Source organism: Oncorhynchus gorbuscha, linkage group LG18 (assembly GCF_021184085.1).
Source record: "Oncorhynchus gorbuscha isolate QuinsamMale2020 ecotype Even-year linkage group LG18, OgorEven_v1.0, whole genome shotgun sequence".
In the NCBI taxonomy this organism is placed as follows: domain Eukaryota; kingdom Metazoa; phylum Chordata; class Actinopteri; order Salmoniformes; family Salmonidae; genus Oncorhynchus; species Oncorhynchus gorbuscha.
The window spans coordinates 39,954,576-39,974,748 of NC_060190.1; the positions used below are offsets into that span (position 1 = coordinate 39,954,576).

The following is a 20,173-nucleotide window of genomic DNA, read 5'->3' on the forward strand; positions in this document are numbered from 1 at the left end:
TTTCTAGAACTTCATTGGAGTCCACCTTCTGCAAATTAAATTTTGAATGGACATGATTTCGAAAGGCACACACCTGTCTATATAAGTTCCCACAGTTGACAGTGCAAAAACCCAGCCATGAGGTAAAAGGAATTGTCCGTAGAGCTCCAAGACAGGATTGTGTCGGGGCACAGATCTGGGGAAGGGTACCCAAAAATGTCTGCAGCATTGAAGGTCCCCAAGAACACAGTGGCCTCCATCATTCTTAAATGGAAGAAGTTTGGTACCACGAAGACTCTTCCTAGAGCTGGCACCTGGCCAAACTAAGCAATCTGGGGAGAAGGGCCTTGGTCAGGGAGGTGACCAAGAACCCAATGGTCACTCTGATAGAGCTCCAGAGTTTGTCTGTGGGGATGTGAGAGAATTCCAGAAGGACAACCATCTCTGCAGCACTCCACCAATCAGGCCTTTATGGTAGAGTGGCCAGAAGGAAGCCACTCCTCGGTAAAATTCACATGACCGCCCGCTTGGCATTTGCCAAAAGGCACCTAAAGGACTCTGACCATGAGAAACAAGATTCTCTGGTCTGATGAGACCAAGATTGAACTCTTTGGCCTGAATGCCAAGTCTGGAGGAAACCTTGAACCATCCCTACTGTGAAGCATGGTGTTGGCAGCATCATGCAGTGGGGATGTTTTTCCGTAGCACGGACTGTGACACTAGTCAGGATAGATGAACTGAGCAATGTAAAGAGAGATCCTTGATGAAAACCTGCTCCAGAGTGCTCAGGACCTCAGACTGGGGTGAAGGTTCACCTTCCAACAGGACAACGACCCTCTGCACACAGCCGAGACAAGGCACGAGTGGCTTCGGCGCAAGTCTCTGAATGTGCTTGAATGGACCAGCAAAACATTTTCGACCTGGTTTTTGCTTTGTCATTATAGGGTATTGTGTGTAGATTGAGGGAAGAAAACGATTTAATCAATTGTGGAATAAGGTTGTAACGTATTTGAAAAGTCAAGGCGTCTGAATGCTTTCCAATGCACTGTGTATGTGATCTGATGCTTTGTTAATAAGGTAGGGGTTGCAATGGAAGTATGCATCTACCTCACTCAGAGGCCTGTTGTGTGTACGAGCGTTGCTGTCATTAGCAGGCCCCTCATGCTCAGCAGTGGTTTTGCTCCAGATGAGCTCTCTTGTCTGGCATTCAGCCTGGCACCCAGATCTGGCATCACTGCCCAGCTCTGCTCAGCCTGGCCCGACCCAGATGGAGAAATCTGGAAAGCTCTACCCGTCCAACATTTTTATCATGCTCTTTCTTTTCAGTTTTTCTTTTTCAACATCTTGAGTTGAAACTCACTGTTGTCTTTAACTTTGCTGGCTTAATGATGGGGTGGTGGGTGGGATGTTCATTTGGGCTTATGTTATGTGACATGTCTGCAAAATGTAAATAAAAACGTATTACAAGAAAGGAAGAAAAATGGAAACTAATATGACCCTTAACCCCAGCCTCCTGTGGCCCAGGCCTACAGCAGCAGTATCGGGAGTGTCAGGAGCTGCTTGGGCTCTACCAGCAGTACCTCTCTCAACAGCAGGAGAAACTCAACCAGTCCATTGCCCAGCTCAGCCACATCCGCAGCTCCCACTATAACTCCCAAAGCAAGGTACTCACTGTGTGTATGTGAACGCCTGCAACATGCGTAATAAAAGATTGTGATACAGATGCGCATCTGAGATATGGCGAAAGTGTGAATGTGTGTGAAAGAGCATATTTGTGTGTGTGTGTGCGCCCGTCATCTTCCCTAGTGAGCCATCTCCAAACAACAGCGCTGTTCACCATCAAACGCAATACCCCCAACTGGGAGAGATGCACATACACACTCACATTTTATTTTCGAGGGACCTGTCCTAAGACTTAGACAGCACATCAAATGTCATGACAGCTAAGGAAAAGTCCACTATGACCGCGTACAGTAGCACAAACCATTTCTCAAGGTAATCATTTAGACAACTTCGTCATCCTCCGTGGCCTACGGTGGGGCTGAGTAATGCGTGTTTGCGTGCTCTGTGACCGCACACTGGATTAGTCAGTCGCTCTCTTGTCTTGCTGAAGGTGGGCACTTTTCTCTTCTCTCCTCTAAGGGTTTCTTTTTCGCTTCAGAGACCTTGGTTTCCCTGTGCTCAGCACTTTTTTTTTTCCAGAATCTCTTGCCCAAACCAAATTGAAGTGAAATATTCCATACCTCTTACTTCTGCGTTGTCGAGTATATCTTGGCTTAACCATTGCTCTCTCACAGAAAAGTTAATACAGGTAAAGGAAGGAGTGACCCCTTACTCTTAAACACTTGTAGAGATTGGAGATGAATACATGACATGTTTCAGATTTTATTCATGCCTACTTACTGTAGCAGTTAATACAGGCTGAAATCCAGGTGCATAAGATTAAATGGTAACATTGAATAATATATTGACAATAGATACCAATAGAAAGGTATATTTGACTGGGTGGCTCTCTTGTCTCCACAGGCCCCCAGCAGTGAGGGAGCCTTCACCAAGCTTAGCAGGGGAGAGAGGACCACCGCCTTGGACGGCTCCTACCTAGACCTGCCCACTCTTGGAGGAACGGGGACAAACAGAGGAGGAAGAGAGCGAAATGGTGGAGGAAGAGGAGCGGGAGGAAGAGTCCCATCCCTGAGTCCTGCCTCTCTCTCGGACGACCTTCACTCAGACACCCCCCCTCCCTATTCCTCCAGCGACCAATCCCAGGGACCAATGAAACCACTGGGCTGCCGAGGAGGGGCCCATAGCGAGCTTCGTCTAGCGTCTCAGCGCAGCAGACAGGAAAGTCTGGTCAACGGGAGGTTCCCCCATAGGGGGGCCACAGAAGCCCCTCTACTGGGCAACACCAGCCCGCTGCTCCACAACGGCCCTGGTGAACTACTCAAAGACAGCAGAGGTCTACTTGGACCTGGAGGGTTACTACCCGGAGAAGATCCATCGGGGGAGCGAGTAGAGGCAGAGGGGGCCCTCACAGCACCCCTCCTGGGCCCGGAGGACTGGGAGGAGAGGAGGCACCAGCTGTTCCTGCAGAAGCTGCAGCTGGAGGTGGAGAGAGAGCGGCTGCAGGCACGGCTGGCCCAGCAGGAGGAGCGTCTGATCAGACAGAACCAGCATCTCCGACACACACGCCTAGACTACAGCAGGTATTAAATTGAATTACATTTTATATTGAACAAAAATATTAATTCAACATGCAACAATTTCAAAGATTTTACCAAGTTACAGTTCGTATAAGGAAATTCGTCAATTAAGGCCCTAATCAATGGATTTCACATGACTGGGAATACAGATATGTGTCTGCAACAATCTCAGAAAATAAAAAATAAGTAGGTGTGGATCAGAAAACCAGTCTGTATCTGGTGTGACCACCATTTGCCCCATGCAGTGCGACACATCTCCTTCGCATACAGTTGATCAGGCTGTTGATTGTGGAATGTTGTCCCACTCCTCTTTAATAGCTGTGCGAAATTGTTGGATATTAGTGGGAACTGGAGCACGCTGTCGTATGCGTCGATCCAGAGCATCCCAAACAATGCTCAATGGGTGACATGTCTGAGAATGCAGGCCATGGAAGAACTGGGACATTTTCAGCTTCCAGGAATTGTGTATGGGGCCATGCACTATCATGCTGAAACATGAGGTGATGGTGGTGGATGAATGGCACTACGATGGGCCTCAGGATCTCGTCACGGCATGTCTGTGCATTCAAATTGTCATCGATAAAATGCAATGGTGTTGGTTGTCCGTAGCTTATGCTTGCCCATACAATAACCTCACCGCCACCATGGGGCACTGTGTTCACAACGGCATCTACAAACTGCTCGACCCACACGACTTCATGCAGATGATTTGTGGTTGTGAGGCCGGTTTGACCTACTGCCAAATTTTCTAAAATGACGTTGGTAGAGAAATTAACATTTTATATTATCTTGGAACAGCTCTGGTGGACATTCCTGCAGTCACCGTGCCAATTACACGTTCCCACCCTTGTGTTGTGACAAAACTGCACATTTCCGAATGGTCTTTTATTGTCCCCAGCACAAGTCGCACCTGTGTAATGATAAATTCTACAGTATTTCAATAAAATATTTCCAGGACAAAATTACATGTATTCTTTTGTTCTAGTTGGGACAGTAACATTAGCGCTACCTATTGTCACCCGGAGTGTGTTTGTGTGTATATACAGTGCATTCAGACCCCTTGACATTTTCACATTTTGATAAATTACAACTTTATTCTAAAATGGATGAAATAAAAACAGGTTTTTAGAAATGTTTGCAAATGAAAAGATACCTTTATTTACATAAGTATTCAGACCCTTTGCTACGAGACTCGAAATTGAGCTCGGGTGCATCCTGTTTCCATTGATGCTTATGTAAATGTAATATTTCACTTTTAGTTTTATTAATTTGCAAAAAATGTCTCAACCTGTTTTTGCTTTGTCATTATGGGGTATTGTGTGTAGATTGGTGAGGGGGACAACTATTTAATCCATTGTAGAATAAGGCTGTAATTGAACAAAATGTGGAAAAAGTCAAGGGGTCTGAATACTTTTCCGAATGCACTGTAGATCATTGATATAGGACCTGCACGTACTGCACACAGCAGGGATCGACTTTCAGGTGAATTTGCCAGTGGCACACCGGGCCAGTGCCAACTCAAAGGTACTGGCCGGAATGGGAAGAAAAAATGTATTTACATGCATACTTGCACAAGATCTGACAGGAATTGAATGATGCATGCATAATTTCAGGTGATTTTTATCTTTCGTTTGCGGGCTGAGCAAGAAGCCTATACAGGGTTCATACAGACATTGGCAAGTCAAATAAAGGGCTTTTTCAAGCATTTATTTGTAATTATTAAGGCCCTACAATGTATATTTAATTGTTGTAATATCTATAGAACCCCCCCCCCACACTTCAAGAATGTTTTTTTAAAGTCCTACCAAATGGCATTATGCATTGACATTCACATTATTTTTACATTCTAAAATATGTCAGAATAACGTGGGCATTGCCTGACTAAATAGACATGCTCTCGACACAAACACACTAATGGAGTCTGTGCATTTTGTAAATAGTCAGTCTTGCCATTCAAGATGTTGAAGAGTTACTGAGAGGTTATTATATCATATTTTAAAACGATAAAGCGACCAAAAATCGGGTTCCCTTTGTAATGTAACGCTTTGAATGGAAAACCAAGTTGAAGCCAAACATTGGAAGTTGTTTTGCCAATAATAACCGGGACATGGTTATCAACATAATGAACAGCTTCGAGAATCCTTCCGTTTTTAAATTATATCAAATTAAAATAAAAAATCAGTTGTTGCCTAGCGTTATTAAAATCTTTTTGATGGTGGTGATCGACTGGGCCAGAAGATTTCCAAAACCTCCCCAGTATGCCGAGACAGACGGGGGCATTCCCGTGCTGTACTTGCCTCTTTAGAAAGTTGGTTTTGTTTTTGGTCAATTGCACATTATGTTAATAAATCATAATGACATTTAACATTATTAACAAAAAGCGAAATTGTGAACCGAAAACGAACGTGATCAGGTGAAAACGTTTCACTGCCACAAGTCAAACGGTGCAGTATTGAAGCCTGGTCAAACATGATGTGAACAATATTTGGGGCCTGTACTTAATGTTGTCTCTTACAGGTTCCAGCAAGCCACTTTAGACCAACTCAGCCACTCAATGTCCAGAAATGGGACCGATCCTTTACCCAACAGCCGTGCACTACTCCGGTAAAGCCTTGGAACCACCTCACTCATTCTCTCAAACAATCTTTCCTCACCATCTCTCGCTCTCTGAGTAACTGGCATTTTTGTATCTAGTAATCCAACCTTTAGCTTACAAAGCTTGACTCTGTGTCTCTGCAGTGAGATGTGTGACGATGCAGAGGACTTGGCAGCGGAGCAAGAAGTACCTCCACACAAAGACAATACTGCACACATCCCCCTGCAAAACTCCATACACTCCCCTGGTAGGTTGTGTGCATTTGTGTGTGACAGCTCTGTATCCATTGGCTGCCAGTTAGCCATCCCTGCTTCATAGTCTCCTTCATTAGGGTTCTGAAGTCCATTTTCTTATTTTTTTGTCCTCCATATGCAGAGCCCTGTCATAACAAGTCCAGGAGGGATATAGCCACCTCTCCTGTGATGCCCCAGAGCATTCTCAAAGCCACCCCAGCACCGGTGATGTCCCCCACTCTACCTAGGACCCCCCACACTAGGTAAGCCACAGAATTTGGTGTCCCAATCACAACCCTATCCCTTACACCATTGCTGTTTCCCAATTGACTGTACTGCACCGCAACACCGCATCTTAGCCTTGATCCAAGGATAGCTTAGCCTAGGTCATCATTATCAGCACTTTTTCAAGGTCAAAATAAAGTGTGTTGTCAATTTTCTTTGGGCTGTGATGACATGAATACGCTATTGTCCAACTTAGTGTACGCATGTCCAGGAAGTTGCAGGTGCTGGGTACACAAAGTAAACCAAAAATAGAGAATAGATCCCTGTCCACTGAGTGCTCCTGCTGGGTTGAAATGATGCACAAAAAACATCGGGAGCATTCATCAGTGTGTGGATATTTTTATTTTATTAATGATCCCCGTTATCTGTATCGATTTATTTCATATGGCTAAATTTAGTCTTAATTAAGCATTGAGCACTGAATAAACAAAGCGTTGTTAAAAGCTGTGCTGTATTTTCATCAAATAACATTTTGTGGGTGTGGCGAAATGCTTGTGGTGTGTTTTCTACCATATCTAGAAACATTTAGATTAGAAAAATACTATTTTCATGAACAGGTCAGGCAGGGTGGAAGTGCAATGCAACATGTCGTCGAACGGGTGTGGAAAGAAAATAAAAAGAGGGAGGAAAGAAGGGAATGGGGAGCATGAGGCTGAGGTGGGCCTGGTCGGCACTGGGACTTGGCTTGGCGTTTGATGGGCTAAATGAAGCTTTCTCCCGGGCTAGCGGCAAGGCTGACAGGAGTCAAGCTGTGTTCCATTAGTTGTCCTAGCAGGGACCCAGCAGCAGGTGTAATTGAACAGACTTCTGTGGGGATGCACAGTCTCTGTCTCTGAGAGGAGAGAGAGAGAGAGAGAGGGGGGGGGGGGTGAGAGAGGGAGGGGAGCCTTGAGAGAGAGAGAGGGGAGCCTTGAGAGAGAGAGAGGGGAGCCTTGAGAGAGAGAGAGGGGAGCCTTGAGAGAGAGAGAGGGGAGCCTTGAGAGAGAGAGAGGGGAGCCTTGAGAGAGAGAGAGGGGAGCCTTGAGAGAGAGAGAGGGGAGCCTTGAGAGAGAGAGAGGGGAGCCTTGAGAGGGAAAGAGGGCTAGAGAGAGGGAAAGAGGGCTAGAGAGAGGGAAAGAGGGCTAGAGAGAGGGAAAGAGGGCTAGAGAGAGGGAAAGAGGGCTAGAGAGAGGGAAAGAGGGCTAGAGAGAGGGAAAGAGGGCTAGAGAGAGGGAAAGAGGGCTAGAGAGGAATAAAGGGAGGGGGAGGCGATTAGGGGGAAGGAGGATATGGGGGAGAAATGGAGGAATAGCGAGAGTGAGTTAGAGAGGGAGAGACTGAGGAGGAGGGAGAGACTGAGGAGGAGGGAGAGACTGAGGAGGAGGGGGAGGGAGAGACTGAGGAGGAGGGGGAGACTGAGGAGGAGGGGAGACTGAGGAGGAGGGGGAGACTGAGGAGGAGGAGGGGGAGACTGAGGAGGAGGAGGGGAGACTGAGGAGGAGGAGGGGGAGACTGAGGAGGAGGAGGGGGAGACTGAGGAGGAGGAGGGGGAGACTGAGGAGGAGGAGGGGGAGACTGAGGAGGAGGAGGGGGAGACTGAGGAGGAGGAGGGGGAGACTGAGGAGGAGGAGGAGGGGGAGACTGAGGAGGAGGAGGAGGGGGAGACTGAGGAGGAGGAGGAGGGGGAGACTGAGGAGGAGGAGGAGGGGGAGACTGAGGAGGAGGAGGAGGGGGAGACTGAGGAGGAGGAGGAGGGGGAGACTGAGGAGGAGGAGGAGGGGGAGACTGAGGAGGAGGAGGAGGGGGAGACTGAGGAGGAGACTGAGGAGGAGGAGGAGGGGGAGACTGAGGAGGAGGAGGAGGGGGAGACTGAGGAGGAGGAGGAGGGGGAGACTGAGGAGGAGGAGGAGGGGAGACTGAGGAGGAGGAGGAGGGGGAGACTGAGGAGGAGGAGGAGGAGGGGGAGACTGAGGAGGAGGAGGAGGAGGGGGAGACTGAGGAGGAGGAGGAGGAGGGGGAGGGAGGGAGAAGGAAGGAAGGGGAAGGGGAGGGAGAAGGAAGGAGGGAGGGAAGGGGAAGGAGAGAGGGAAGGAGAGAGGGAAGGAGAGAAGGGAGGAGAGAAGGAAGGAGAGAAGGAAGGAGAGAAGGGAGGAGAGAAGGGAGGAGAGAAGGAAGGAGAGAAGGAAGGAGAGAAGGGAGGAGAGAAGGGAGGAGAGAAGGAAGGAGAGAAGGGAGGAGAGAAGGAAGGAGGGAGAAGGGAGAGAGAGGGAGGGAGGGAGAGAGGGAGGGAGGAAGAGGTTGGAATAGGGAGAGAGCATGGAATAGGTTGAGAGGGAGAGGAGTGAGGAAGAGGGAAAGGAGTAGGGGGAGAGACAGAATTCGTTACGAATGCCTCCCCATTGCTTGTGTGGAAAGGTAATTAATGTGACAGTGGTGTCTTCCCGTGTGTGTGTGTGTGTGTGTGTTGCTTAGCTTGTATGAAATAGTGTGATTTCATTTTTTTAAGGGAACACGTTTCCTCCTTTTTTTCCATTTTATTTCTGTTGTGTGTCTTTCTGTCTGTGCATATGAATATTACACATTTCTTCAAGTGTGAACTTAAAATGTCCTACTGGGAACATGGTCGTCCATAGCCTAGCAACATGAAGCATCAAGACAGCTTGTCTCTGACTCAGCCAGAAGGAAAACTCTTCACAATGTTCTGACAAATTGTTTGTACATCTTAAACAATGCAATATGGTCAAAGTAACCACCACCATGCCAATCGAACCAACTCTAGCAGATGGCCATTAAAACCACTAGGGAAATCATGGATACAGGTAATTAGTAATATGGAGTGGCTGCGGTTTTGGATTTTCTGGAATCAAACATGCTGTTGCTTAAATAAATAAAAAAACGTAGATTTCTGCTCATGCGGGGTCCACGAGCATCCCTCCTGCTTAGTGCTCACTTACTCGTGATGCTACCACTTGTACACAAACCAGCAGTCAATAGCGATGTAATGCTATTTTCCATCATTAACCATGTTTATGTGAGTAAATTCACAGCGTATTTAGAAAAAAAGATTAGCACAGCTGGGATGGAAACAGGTCGTTTCGGTACAATTTTATAAATGCAGACAGATCATTTGTGCTTTCGATATAGTGGGATCCTTTTGTGTCTGTAAAATGTATAAGGCGAGATGGGGTGTGTGTGTGTGTGTGTGTGTGTGTGTGGTCCTCCTACTATGACTCGGGAAACCATGCAGTTTATTAGGCTACAGGTGAAATACGTTATGATGAACTTCACAGGGTGTGGAAAGTGCACGGTGATCTTGATGCTCCTTTCCAATAAATATCGAGCCTCTTATTCTGATGACGTGATTGATGCTTGACATACTACAAATATTATGGATAAAACGTATCCATACTAATCTCAGCATGTAGACTAGCCTACCCGCACTGTATCTGCCAGCTGTTGGCTAAATTGCAGAGAGGCACATTTGCTATTTAACGCAACATTTTGTGACCGTGGAGATCGGTAGAGTTGAAAATGCGATGGAAACACATTGACCTTTAGATGCATTTATTTGACCTCCTTTTTCTCCCCAATTTTGTGTGATCCAATTACGATCTTGTCTCATCGTTGCAACCTCCCAATGGGCTCAAGAAAGGTGACGGTTGAGTCATGCGTCCTCTGAAACATGAACCCAGGTCTGTAGTAAAGCCTAAAGCAGGGCCTTAGACCACTGCTCCACTCAGGAGGACCCGAACTTTAGATTTATATTAGATACATTAAAACTTAGTGTATAAAATGTACTTTTATTGTTTTTTTTCATATTTGCATGAAAATCTGTCAATTGGATGAACCTACAGTGGCAAGAAAAAGTATGTGAACCCTTTGGAAATACCTTGATTTCTGCATAAATTGGTCATCAAATTTGATCTGATCTTTCACAACAATAGACGAACACAGTCTGCTTAAAACTAATAACACAAACAATTATACATTTTCATGTCTTTTTTGAACACACTGTAAACATTCACAGTTCAGGGTGGGGAAAGTATGTGAACCCTTGGATTTAATAACTGGTTGACCCTCCTTTGGCAGCAATAACCTCAACCAAATGTTTTCTGTAGTTGCGGATCAGACCTGCACAACGGTCAGGAGGAATTTTGGACCTTTCCTCTTTACAAAACTGTTTCATTTCAGCTATATTCTTGGGATATCTGGTGTGAACTGCTCTCTTGAGGTCATGCCACAGCATCTCAATCTGGTTGAGGTCAGGACTCTGACTGGGCCAGTCCAGAAGGTGTATTTTCTTCTGTTGAAGCCATTCTGTTGTTCAAATCAAATCAAATCAAATTTATTTATATAGCCCTTCGTACATCAGCTGATATCTCAAAGTGCTGTACAGAAACCCAGCCTAAAACCCCAAACAGCAAACAATGCAGGTGTAAAAGCACGGTGGCTAGGAAAAACTCCCTAGAAAGGCCAAAACCTAGGAAGAAACCTAGAGAGGAACCGGGCTATGTGGGGTGGCCAGTCCTCTTCTGGCTGTGCCGGGTAGAGATTATAACAGAAAATGACCAAGATGTTCAAATGTTCATAAATGACCAGCATGGTCAAATAATAATAAGGCAGAACAGTTGAAACTGGAGCAGCAGCACAGTCAGGTGGACTGGGGACAGCAAGGAGCCATCATGTCAGGTAGTCCTGGGGCACGGTCCTAGGGCTCAGGTCCTCCGAGAGAGAAAAGAAAGAGAGAATTAGAGAGAGCATATGTGGGGTGGCCAGTCCTCTTCTGGCTGTGCCGGGTGGAGATTATAACAGAACGTGGCCAAGATGTTCAAATGTTCATAAATGACCAGCATGGTTGAATAATAGTAAGGCAGAACAGTTGAAACTGGAGCAGGAGCATGGCCAGGTGGACTGGGGACAGCAAGGAGTCCTCATGTCAGGTAGTCCTGGGACATGGTCCTAGGGCCCAGGCCAGTTGAAACTGGAGCAGCAGCATGGCCAGGTGGACTGGGGACAGCAAGGAGTCATCATGTCAGGTAGTCCTGGGGCATGGTTCTAGGGCTCAGGTCCTCCGAGAGAGAGAAAGAAGGAGAGAAGGAGAGAATTAGAGAACGCACACTTAGATTTACACAGGACACCGAATAGGACAGGAGAAGTACTCCAGATAAACAAACTGACCCTAGCCCCCCCGACACATAAACTACTGCAGCATAAATACTGGAGGCTGAGACAGGAGGGGTCAGGAGACATTGTTGATTTTACTTCTGTGTTTTGGGTCGTTGTCCTGTTGCTTCACCCAATTTCTGTTGAGCTTTAATTGGCGGACAGATAGCCTTACATTCTCCTATAAAATGTCACGATAATCTTGGGAATTAATTTTTCCGTCTATGATAGCAAGCTGTCCAGGCCCTGAGGCAGCAAAGCAGCCCCAAACCATGATGCTCCTTCCACCATTCTTTACAGTTGGGATGAGGTTTTGATGTTGGTGTGCTGTGCCTTTTTTTTTCTCCACACATAGTGTTGTGTGTTCCTTATAAACAACTCAACTGTAGTTTCATCTGTCAACAGAATATTTTGCCAGTAGCGCTTTGCCAGTAGCGCTTCAGATGTGCAGAAATGTTTAGTTTTTTTGGACAGCAGTGGCTTCTTCCGTGGTGTTCTCCCATAAACACCATTCTTGTTTAGTGTTTTACGTATCGTAGACTCGTCAACCGAGATGTTAGTATGTTCCAGAGATTTCTGTAAGTCTTAAGTTGACACTCCAGGATTCTTCTTAACCTCATTGATCATTCTGCATTGTGCTCTTGCAGTCGTCTTTGCAGGATGGCCACTCCTAGGAAGAGTAGCAACAGTGCTGAACTTTCTCCATTTATAAACAATTTGTCTTACCGTGGACTGATAAACACAAGGCTTTTAGAGATAATTTTGTCGACTGAGATTTAGTTTATTCGAGTCATGGTTCACATCAGGCGAATGCTTCTTATGAATAGCAAACTCAACTCACATTTTTTTTTTATAGAGCAATGCAGCTCTAACCAACATCTCCGATCTTGTCTCACTGATTGGATTCCAGGTTAGCCTATGGGTTTACATACTTTTTCCAACCTAATGAGGTATTCAATATAGACAAGAAAAATAAAATTTGTATTAGTCATTTATATATTTGTCTATTGTTGAGACCTAGATGAAGATCAGATCAAATTTGATCAATTTATTCAGACATCCAGGTAATTCCAAAGGGTTCACATGCTTTTTCTTGCCACTGTCGCTACTGCAAACACTGGCTAAACAGGAGGCTGACAGCTGGCTGTATGGGGGCATAACTATAAAGATTACATCACACAAAACCCAAATTGTTTTTCCCCAATACAATGTGTAGTTTGTATCTTGCTTGTGCTACCGCAATATCTGTTACAACAGATGAGAAGGTTGTATCCTTCATATATATCTTTGGAACGTTTGCCAACACAAAGCTGCGACTTGAACGATGTAAATTATTGCAATAAAAATGCATGTTCGCTAACTGGACAGGCAAACTCGGCTAAGTACTAAACTGTAAACCGATGAAAACGTGTACTGTCTCTGCTGATCATTGTCTGCAATCACATTCTCCATATCTAAGTACTAAACGCAGCTGGTGACCGCTCAAAGCAAATGTATTTATATAGCCCTTCTGACATCAGCTCATATCTCAAAGTGCTGTACAGAAACTCTGCCTAAAACCCCAAACAGCAAGCAATGCAGGTGTAGAAGCTCGAGATCTCCATCCGACAAACTGCTTTCAGGTAAAGTTTTGCATTTATTTGTATTCAACTATTTATTTAGTTATAGAAACGTGATACCGTCGATGCAAGCTGTAAAATGACTCCCAACATAGAATGCAGCAACCTTAGCTAACTAGCAAGCTAGCTACATTACTAACTAGTTACAACAAGTAGATCTGTTTGCTAGCTAGCAGGAGCAGATGGCTTTAATCACTAGCTTGCATGTCATTCCTGGACCAGGAATTCAATGTATACTGAACAAAAATATAAATGCAACAATTTCAACGAGCTTAGTTCAAATAAGGAAATCGGTCAATTAAAAAAAAATAATAATAAGTCATTAGGACTGACTATGGATTTCACATGAATGGACAGGGGCACAGCCATGGGTGAACCTGGGAGGACATAGGCCCACCAACTTGGGAGCCAGGCCAATCAGAATACGTTTTTCCACACAAAAGGGCTTTCTTACAGTCAGAAATACTCCTCAGTTTCATAAGCTGTCTGGGTGGCTAGTCTCAGACAATCTAGCAGGTGGAGGTCCTGGGCTGGTGTGGTTACATGAGGTCTGCGGTTATGAGGCCTGTTGGATGTACTACCAAATTCTCTAAATTGGCGGTGGCTTGTGGTAGAGAAATTAACATACATTTCTCTGGCAACACCTCTGGTGGACATTCCTGCAGTTGGCCAATTGCACACTCCCTCAACTTGACAGATCTGTGCCATTGTGTTGTAACCAAACTGCACATTTTAGAGTGGCCTTTTGTCCCCAGCACAAGGTGCACCTGTCTAATGATCATGCTGTTTAATCAGCTTCTTGATATGCCACACCTGTGGGGAGAAATGCTCACAGCTGCATATGGAAAATATTTGTGTTTTATTTAATGTTTGCGTATGTATTTTTGTTCAGTATAGAATAAATTTAACAGGTGACAGATTATTATACTATTGGAACCAATAGCTTGGTTCTGTTCAGAACTATTATTTTTTTCATTCCGTTCCACTGTTCTGACCAGCAAAGTAAAGTTCTGAACCTTTTAAACCGCCCAAAAGTACCGCTTTATATCGTTCCTTTCTGTTCCTTTTTAAACCTCAAATCTTCTTTTTTTAAACATTAAATTACTTAACCAACCAGAAAGCTATGGAGTGGATAAGCAATTTAATCTGTATAGGAAAGTCATTAAGACCAAATTGTATTTTGCCTTAACTGCATGGTTTAATCATAATGAAAGACACACTGTGCTGCCAGTCACTATGGACAGACCAGTGTAGGAGCTTGAGATGCAACGGTCATTTTGCGGGTGTAGAGAGAGACAGAGTGTGACGGAAGCTTGCCTTGAAGCGCTGGATATCGTATGACATGGATCATCAAAATAAGGCCCACCGAATTATACAGTTAATTTGGAAAGTAATCAGACCCCTTGACTAAACACTTTGTTACGTTACAGCCTTAAAATGTATTAAATAAAATAATCCTCAAGCTACACACAATACCCCATAATGACACAGTGAAAACAGTTTTTTTTCTTTTCTTTTTTTGCACATTTTTATAAAGAATTCAACATTATTTTCATAAGTTTTCAGACCCTTTGCTATGAGACTTGAAATTGAGCTCCGGTGCATCCTGTTTCCATTGATCAACCTTGATGTTTGATCAACCTTGATTGGAGTCCTCCTGTGGCAATTCAATTAATTGGAAATTATTTGGAAAGGCACACCTGTCTATATAAGGTCCCACAGTTTACAGTGCATGTCAGAGCAAAAACCAAGCCATGAGGTTGAAGGAATTGCCCGTAGAGCTCTGAAACAGGATTGTGTTGGGGCACAGATCTGGGGAAGTGTACCAAAAAATGTCTGCAGCATTGAAGGTCCCCAAGAACGCAGTGGCCTCCATCATTCTTAAATGGAAGAAGTTTGAAACCACAAAGACTCTTCTTAGAGCTGGCACCCGGCCAAACTAATCAATCGGGGGAGAAGGGCATTGGTCAGGGAGGTGACCAAAAACCCGATGGTCACTCTGTCAGAGATCCTCTGTGGAGATGGTTGAGCCTTCCAGAAGGACAACCATCTCTGCAGCACCACCAATCAGGCCTTTATGGTAGAGTGGCCAGACGGAAGCCACTCTTCAGTAAAAGTCAGATGACAGGCACCTAAAGGACTCTGGTCTGATGAAACCAAGATTGAACTTTTGGCCTGAATGCCAATCGTCACGTCTGGAGAAAACCTGGCACCATCCCTACGGTGAAGCATGGTGGTGGCAGCATCATGGTATGGGGAAGTTTTTCAGGGACTGGGAGACTAGTCCGGCTTGAAGGAAAGATGAACGGAGCTAAGTGCAGAGAGATCCTTGATTGAAAACCTGCTCCAGAGTGCTCAGGACCTTCGACTGGGGAGAAGCACACAGCCAAGACAACGCAGGAGTGGCTTCGGGTCAAGTCTTTGAATGACCTTGTGTCCCAGCCAGAGGCCAGACTTGAACCCAATTGAACATCTCTGGAGAGACCTGAAAATAGCTGTGCAGTGACCCCCCCCCCCCCATCCAACCTGACAGAGCTTGAGAGGATCTGCAGAGAAGGATGTGAGAAACTCCCCAAATACAGGTGTGCCAAGCTTGTAGCGTCATACCTACCCAATAAGACTCGAGGCTGTATTCACTGCCAAAGGTGTTTAGAAAATTGCACTGAGTAAATGTTCTGAATACTTACATAAATGTAATATGTCCTTTTTTAAATTCAAATAATGTGCAAAAATGTCTTTTTTTTTTTGTCATGGGATAGTGTGTGGAGATTGAGGGGAAACAAAACATGTCATATTTAGATCAAGGCTGTAACGCAAAGTGAAGGGGTTTGAATACTTTCCAAATTAACTGTGTGTGTGATGGGATGTATAGACATTTTAACAGACAGTGTGGATAGAATAAATTAAATTAATAACATAGGCTCTGTCATGAGTGTCCTGTGAGGGTCACAATGGGTCAGATAAGCTTGGCAATGGCTGACAATAACCAGACCCTCTCCCGCCCGCAAAGGGGGAGGAGAGAACTGCCGGGTTGACGGCTCACACTCGGTTGTAAATTAAGCCGGAGAGGGCTCTCTCTTGCTTTTTAGTATCAATTTACAGACACTTTTGCCCGCCCAATACACTTTAACGTCCACAAGTGGATAATGGAACAGTAATTATAACATGGGGAATGTGGCTAATGGTCAGTGTTGAGATGTAGAAAACAAATGTCATATTGTTTTTCATTTTGTGATGCTATTAAAAAACTGTACCAAATACTTTGACTTGTAAAGGATACCCCCTTTTATCTGTTAAGTTTCCATCCAATACAAATTATATGGAAAATGATGGAAGTATCATATTCTTCGCACATTAACTTCTTACGGCTAGGGCACCCATCGACAAAATTCCGCTGAAAAGGCAGCGTGCGAAATTCTAAAATATTTTTCCCGAAATATGTAACTTTCACACATTAACAAGTGCAATACACCAAATGAAAAATTTCTTGTTAATCTACCCATCGTGTCCGATTTCAAAAAGGCTTTACAGCGAAAGCACAACATATGCTTATGTTAGGTCAGAGCCAAGTCACAAAAACACACACAGCCTTTTTTCCAGCCAAAGAGAGGAGTCACAAAAAGCAGAAATATAGATACAATTAATCACTAACCTTTGATCTTCATCAGATGACACTCATAGGACATCCCAGGAATCCCAGTTCCACAAAAAATCCAAATTCATGACGTACGAGCAGACAGTAAAAAAGTTCCGTTAGTCCATAGAAACATGTCAAACGAAGTATAGAACCAATCTTTAGGATGATTTGAATGTAAAACTTCAATAATGTTCCAACCGGAGAATTCCTTTGTCTTCAGAAATGCAATGGAACTCCAGCTAACTCTCACGTGAACGAGCGTCACAAGCTCGTGGCACTCTGCCAGACCACTGACTCCGAGCCCTTATGAGCCCCCACTTTACAGTAGAAACATCAAACAAGGTTCTAAAGACTGTTGACATCTAGTGGAAGCCTTAGAATGTGCAATTTGACCCCATAGACACTTATCGATAGGGCAAGAGTTGAAAAACTACACACCTCAGATTTCCCACTTCCTGGTTGGATTTTTCTCAGGTTTTCCCCTGCCATATGAGTTATTTTATACTCAGACATCATTCAAACAGTTTTTTTAGAAACTTCAGTGTTTTCTATCCAAATATACTAATAACATGCATATATTAGCAACTGGGACTGAGTAGCAGGCAGTTAACTCTGGGCATGCATTTCATCCAAATGTGAAAATGCTGCCCCCTATCCCAAACAGGTTAACCACACCCGAGGGAGGTCAGAGAGCTCCTTTTTACCAAGAGTGCATAAAGGCATGGAAGAGGAATCAACCTTTAGACCAGTAAATGTGAGGTGGAGCTACGTATTTTAAATTGTTGAAACTCTGAACCTCAACACGAGGTGAAGAAGTATTCATCCCCCTTGGCATTTTTCTTATTTTGTTGCCTTACAACCTGGAATTAAAATATTTTTTTTTTTTGGGGGGTTGTAATCATTTGATTTACACAACATGCCTAGCACTTTGAAAATTCTAAATATTTTTTATTGTGAAACAATCAAATAAGATAAATAGAACTTGAGTGCCCATAACTATTCACCTCACCCCCCAAAGTCAATACTTTGTCCATTCTTCAAGGCAGAACTGCTCCAGCTCCATCAAGTTTGTTAGGTTCCACTTGTGTACAGCAATCTCTATGTCATACCACAGATTCTCAATTGGCCCGTCAGAAAGTCCAGGACTGGGTCGAGACCCAGGGTCTCGAGCTTATTGACGAGTTTGGAGGGTACTATGATAAATGCTGAGCTGTAGCCAATGAACAGCATTCTTACATAGGTATTCCTCTTGTCCAGATGGGATTGTGTAGTGTGATGACGATTGTGTCATCTGTGGACCTATTGGGGCGGTAAGTAAATTGGAGTGGGTCTAGGGTAGTGTGGAGGTGATATGGTCCTTGACTAGTCTCTCAAAACACTTCATGATGACAGGGAGTGCTACGGGGCGATGGTGTTTTAGTTCAGTTACCTTAGCTTTCTTGGGAACAGCAACCGTGGCCCTCTTGAAGCATGTGGGCACAGCAGACTGGGATAAGGATTGATTATGTCCGTAAACACACCAGCCAGCTGGTCTGCGCATGCTCTGAGGACGCGGCTTGGGATGCCGTCTGAGCCGGCAGCCTTACGAGGGTTAACACGTTTAAATGTTTTACTCACGTTGGCAATGGTGAAGGAGAGCCCACAGTCTTGGATAGCGGTCCATGTCAGTGGCACTCCTCAAAGCAAGCAAAAAGTTGTTTTAATTGGTCTGGGAGAAAGACGTCGATGTCCGCGACGAGGCTGATTTTAAAACCTTTTTTAAAATTATTTTTTTATTTTATTTTTAAATCTGTGTTTTACTCTAGGCCCTGCCACATGCATCTTGTTTGAGCCGTTGAATTGCGACTCTAATTTTGTCTCTATTACTGACGTGTTAACCACCTGAGCCACGGCCTGTTCACCCCTGCTATCATCCAGAAGGCGAGGTCAGTACAGGTGCATCAAATCTCAAGGCTATCAGACTGAATTTCTGAATCACTCTTGTAATGTCGTCAGTAGGCTACAGTAACCTCTGCTTCAGAGGGGAGGGGCAGGTAGCCTACATGCATGCACACCCACCTGGCAAAGATTTCCAGCTGGCAGGCAGAAGCCGGAATACGTTTCTGTGTGACAGTGAGGGCTTTGCATAGGCGTTTTGTTGCAATTTGTTTTTTTTTGTGGGACTGGGAAAAAATGCCCAAAACGTAATTAACCGGTTCCCGTGCTTTTTAAAATAATGGTTCTGTTCTGGGACAGCATAGATCGCTTCAGTTTCTGATTCAGGTTATCGGTTGTTCGCTGAACCAGTTCCAACCCCTGATTGTAACATACAGTGGTGAGACTTCTATTGTCCCTGTCATGAGCCCAGGCTTTTGCCATAGAATGTACAGTTCTTGTATCTGGAGCTATAGACTACTCAAGCTATAGATTGCATTCTGCTAAGGCACTTAGCACATTGGTGACCGTTTCGATGCACCTATGGGGGGGGGCACACAAAATGCTCTTAGAGAGAAGGGGAAATACTGAAGCATGCATTGATAACAGTTCTAGTTTAGAGGCCCAAGCGTTTGTCGTAGATGGTACTGCTCTCTTTTCTGGACTGTAAGATTGTGCCCTCTATGGCACTTGATGTAGATTGATTGGTAGGCTACACTATATTTAGATACTTCCAATACGGCCTGAGACACTTGTAGAAAAATTTAGACTGCCTGAGAAACCTTTGCTATTTGTTGCCGTTCTCAAATTGTTAAACACTATTTGTGGTGATCTTGTTTAAATGTATTTGCAGGAAACATGCTTTATGGAAAATATGTCTCACACTCAGTGTGTAGAATAATGAATGGATTGGCAAGATTTTTCCACTGTCAACTTTTAGAAAGTTAGTAGGAAAGTTAATAATCTAAACCACCAAAATATACTCGCATTCACTGAACTTTTAGTGTTTAAAACTCAAACATTTATTTCCCAACTGCTTTTTCTATAATCTTACAGGCTCTTTATCATTCTCCATACTTTATATTCCAACACATCCAACATGATGCATATTAACCAACTCAGTGGCCCTGTGGTTAGTGTCCGCCCCCGAGATTGGAAGGTTGTGAGTTCCATCCCTGGCCAAGTCATACCAAAGACTGTAAAAATGAGACCTGGTGCGTCTCCGCTTGGCACTTAACATTGAGGAGCTAGATTGGGGGTAAGGCCCTCCGGTCTGTCCTGTCTCGGGGGTGTACTTGTACATCAAGCTGTCTCACGCTACAGAATCAGGAGTTTGGCTCCTGCTTATGAACTGTTCCGGCTCGCGCCAGGCTACTGACTTTCTGTACACCATGGTATTGGGCAGCTCCATATGGCAAACTCTGTACAACTGTTTTTAGAGAAGATTGTATTGCAAGGTTTGCCATATGTGTTGGCTAATATGTATATGCAGCTGTCATACACACCTGACACACATGACACACTACATGCTTTTATTTGGGTTTCTATGCAAATTTTATTATGATTGA

General features: G+C 44.5%; 1 protein-coding gene across 5 annotated transcripts in view; it reads left to right on the forward strand.

Annotated features, from left to right (window-relative positions):
• Window positions 1–20,173, forward strand: part of kiaa1328 (KIAA1328 ortholog) — a 32,111-nt gene that overhangs the window by 8,058 nt on the left and 3,880 nt on the right. For all 5 annotated transcript variants that reach the window (XM_046313100.1, XM_046313101.1, XM_046313104.1 and 2 more), the window contains 5 exons: window positions 1,504–1,643; window positions 2,506–3,182; window positions 5,697–5,783; window positions 5,919–6,022; window positions 6,151–6,271. In XM_046313100.1, the coding sequence (XP_046169056.1) occupies window positions 1,504–1,643; window positions 2,506–3,182; window positions 5,697–5,783; window positions 5,919–6,022; window positions 6,151–6,271 (1,129 nt within the window). The remainder of the gene's footprint in view (window positions 1–1,503; window positions 1,644–2,505; window positions 3,183–5,696; window positions 5,784–5,918; window positions 6,023–6,150; window positions 6,272–20,173) is intronic.